Source organism: Notothenia coriiceps, unplaced genomic scaffold (genome assembly GCF_000735185.1).
Source record: "Notothenia coriiceps isolate Sejong01 unplaced genomic scaffold, NC01 NC01_scaffold00024668, whole genome shotgun sequence".
Classification (NCBI taxonomy): Eukaryota; Metazoa; Chordata; class Actinopteri; order Perciformes; family Nototheniidae; genus Notothenia; species Notothenia coriiceps.
Window position 1 is genome coordinate 3,951,917 of NW_011357369.1, and position 1,549 is coordinate 3,953,465.

Below are 1,549 nucleotides of genomic sequence, written 5' to 3' on the forward strand. Positions count from 1 at the left end.
TCCGTCTCTCTGTCGTTCGGCTCGCCGTTGAGCGGGCAGCCGCCGCCGTCCCGTGGCGGCTCGGAGGCGAGGGGGTGGTCTTTCTTTTTTCTTTTTCATGAGGGCAAGCATTGCAGACCGAGGTGTTTTTCGGGGCTCCTTTTGTCTCGGCGGGACTGCCTTTAACCCCTCTCTTTTTTCTTTTCGAATTAAAGGTTGAAACAGAGTCAAAGTTTACCCAAAGTGTATAGGAGGTGAGGACCACTGGTCGACGATACTGGATAGCCAAATTACGGTCGTTCCCAAGCAATGTTTTCGGACGTCGTAAAATTAGATAGCCAAATTATTCAATGTCCCCGTCATTTGTGCGGTCGACGGAGGTTAGACAACTAAAGATCATCCGTCGCCCCAGCGAGCGCCCGGACTACCAATATTGAAAAGCAGTAGATTTGGTGTCTTGGGCCGGGTTGGCCACTGCTGCTGCTGCTGCTGCTGCTGCTGCTGCCGCTGGTGCCGCTGCGGCTTTGCCGCAGGCTGGAGCCAGCCAACGTGCTGGCGGATATCATCCCGCGGATATCATCCGAACAGCCCTTCCGAGCTGAAAGGAGCGTCCAGCAAGACCTTCCTGGCCGGCTCTGTAACAGCCGCCTGTTGCAGCCAGCGGTGGCGCTGGATCTGCGTCATCCACCCTTCGATCCTCGCCTGGGAGACAGCCACGGACGCGCACAGCGTGAGCGCCGTGCTGGCCGCCTTGCCGATCTCCTCCGCCTCCTCTGGAGACACGGTGGTGGACCGCTCCACCAGCGTAACCACCGAGTTTGCCAGCAACGCGATGTTGTTCGCCGCCGCAGACGCCTGAACCGCACACTGGTGCGCCCGGTCAGCCTGGCGGGCGACATACTGGTCCTTGGGGGAGGCCAACACAGGGCGCCGTCCGGCGACCAAGTTGGCCTGCTTAACCCCAAAGAACGCCGTCAAGCTCTGCTCCAGAGCGGGGGTGGTTGCGAAACCCTCGTCAGTGAATCCCTACACCTTAGTGAAGGGAACAAAGGTGGCCACCGGAGCCCTCAGGGTCCTCGGGTTCGCCGCAGCCCCCTCCTGGTACCTCCTAATGGCTGGGAAGCGCGGCCAGATCGGGTCACTCCTGCCCGTCTGAACGCGGGAAAAAACTCCGGCCATGTCATCCAGAGCTACCTTTTCCCGTCCTAGGGGAACGAGGAGACCGCATGGCGAGCCATGGAGGGAAACGGGGTAGGAGTCGTGCGACTCCTGCCCACCACTCGGCTCCAGAAACAGGCTGTCGTCCCTGTGCTCCTGGACTGGCCAGTCGTCCTCCTCAGCCGCGGCAGCTAGAGCGTCCGCTCTTCGCTGCCTGTCGGCTGATGGGAGACGGGCACAATGCGAACACGCAACCTGCTGGTTGAGAGACGGGTACGCGTGCTCTGGCCCCAGACAGGATTCGCATATCGCGTGTAGATCATAGCTCATGATGTACCCCGTTTTACATGAGGGACAATCACGGACACAATTGTTGCTCATGACTCTAATTCCTTTCCTGTGCTTCAGTACT

The 1,549-nt window shown here is 59.5% G+C and overlaps 1 protein-coding gene across 1 annotated transcript in view; it reads left to right on the top strand.

The window, feature by feature from the left end:
- LOC104955695 (uncharacterized) overlaps positions 1-1,549 on the top strand; it is an 11,923-nt gene that overhangs the window by 1,529 nt on the left and 8,845 nt on the right. Inside the window, exon 2 of the mRNA XM_010783082.1 lies at positions 513-1,080. Within this exon, the coding sequence (XP_010781384.1) occupies positions 513-1,080 (568 nt within the window). The remainder of the gene's footprint in view (positions 1-512; positions 1,081-1,549) is intronic.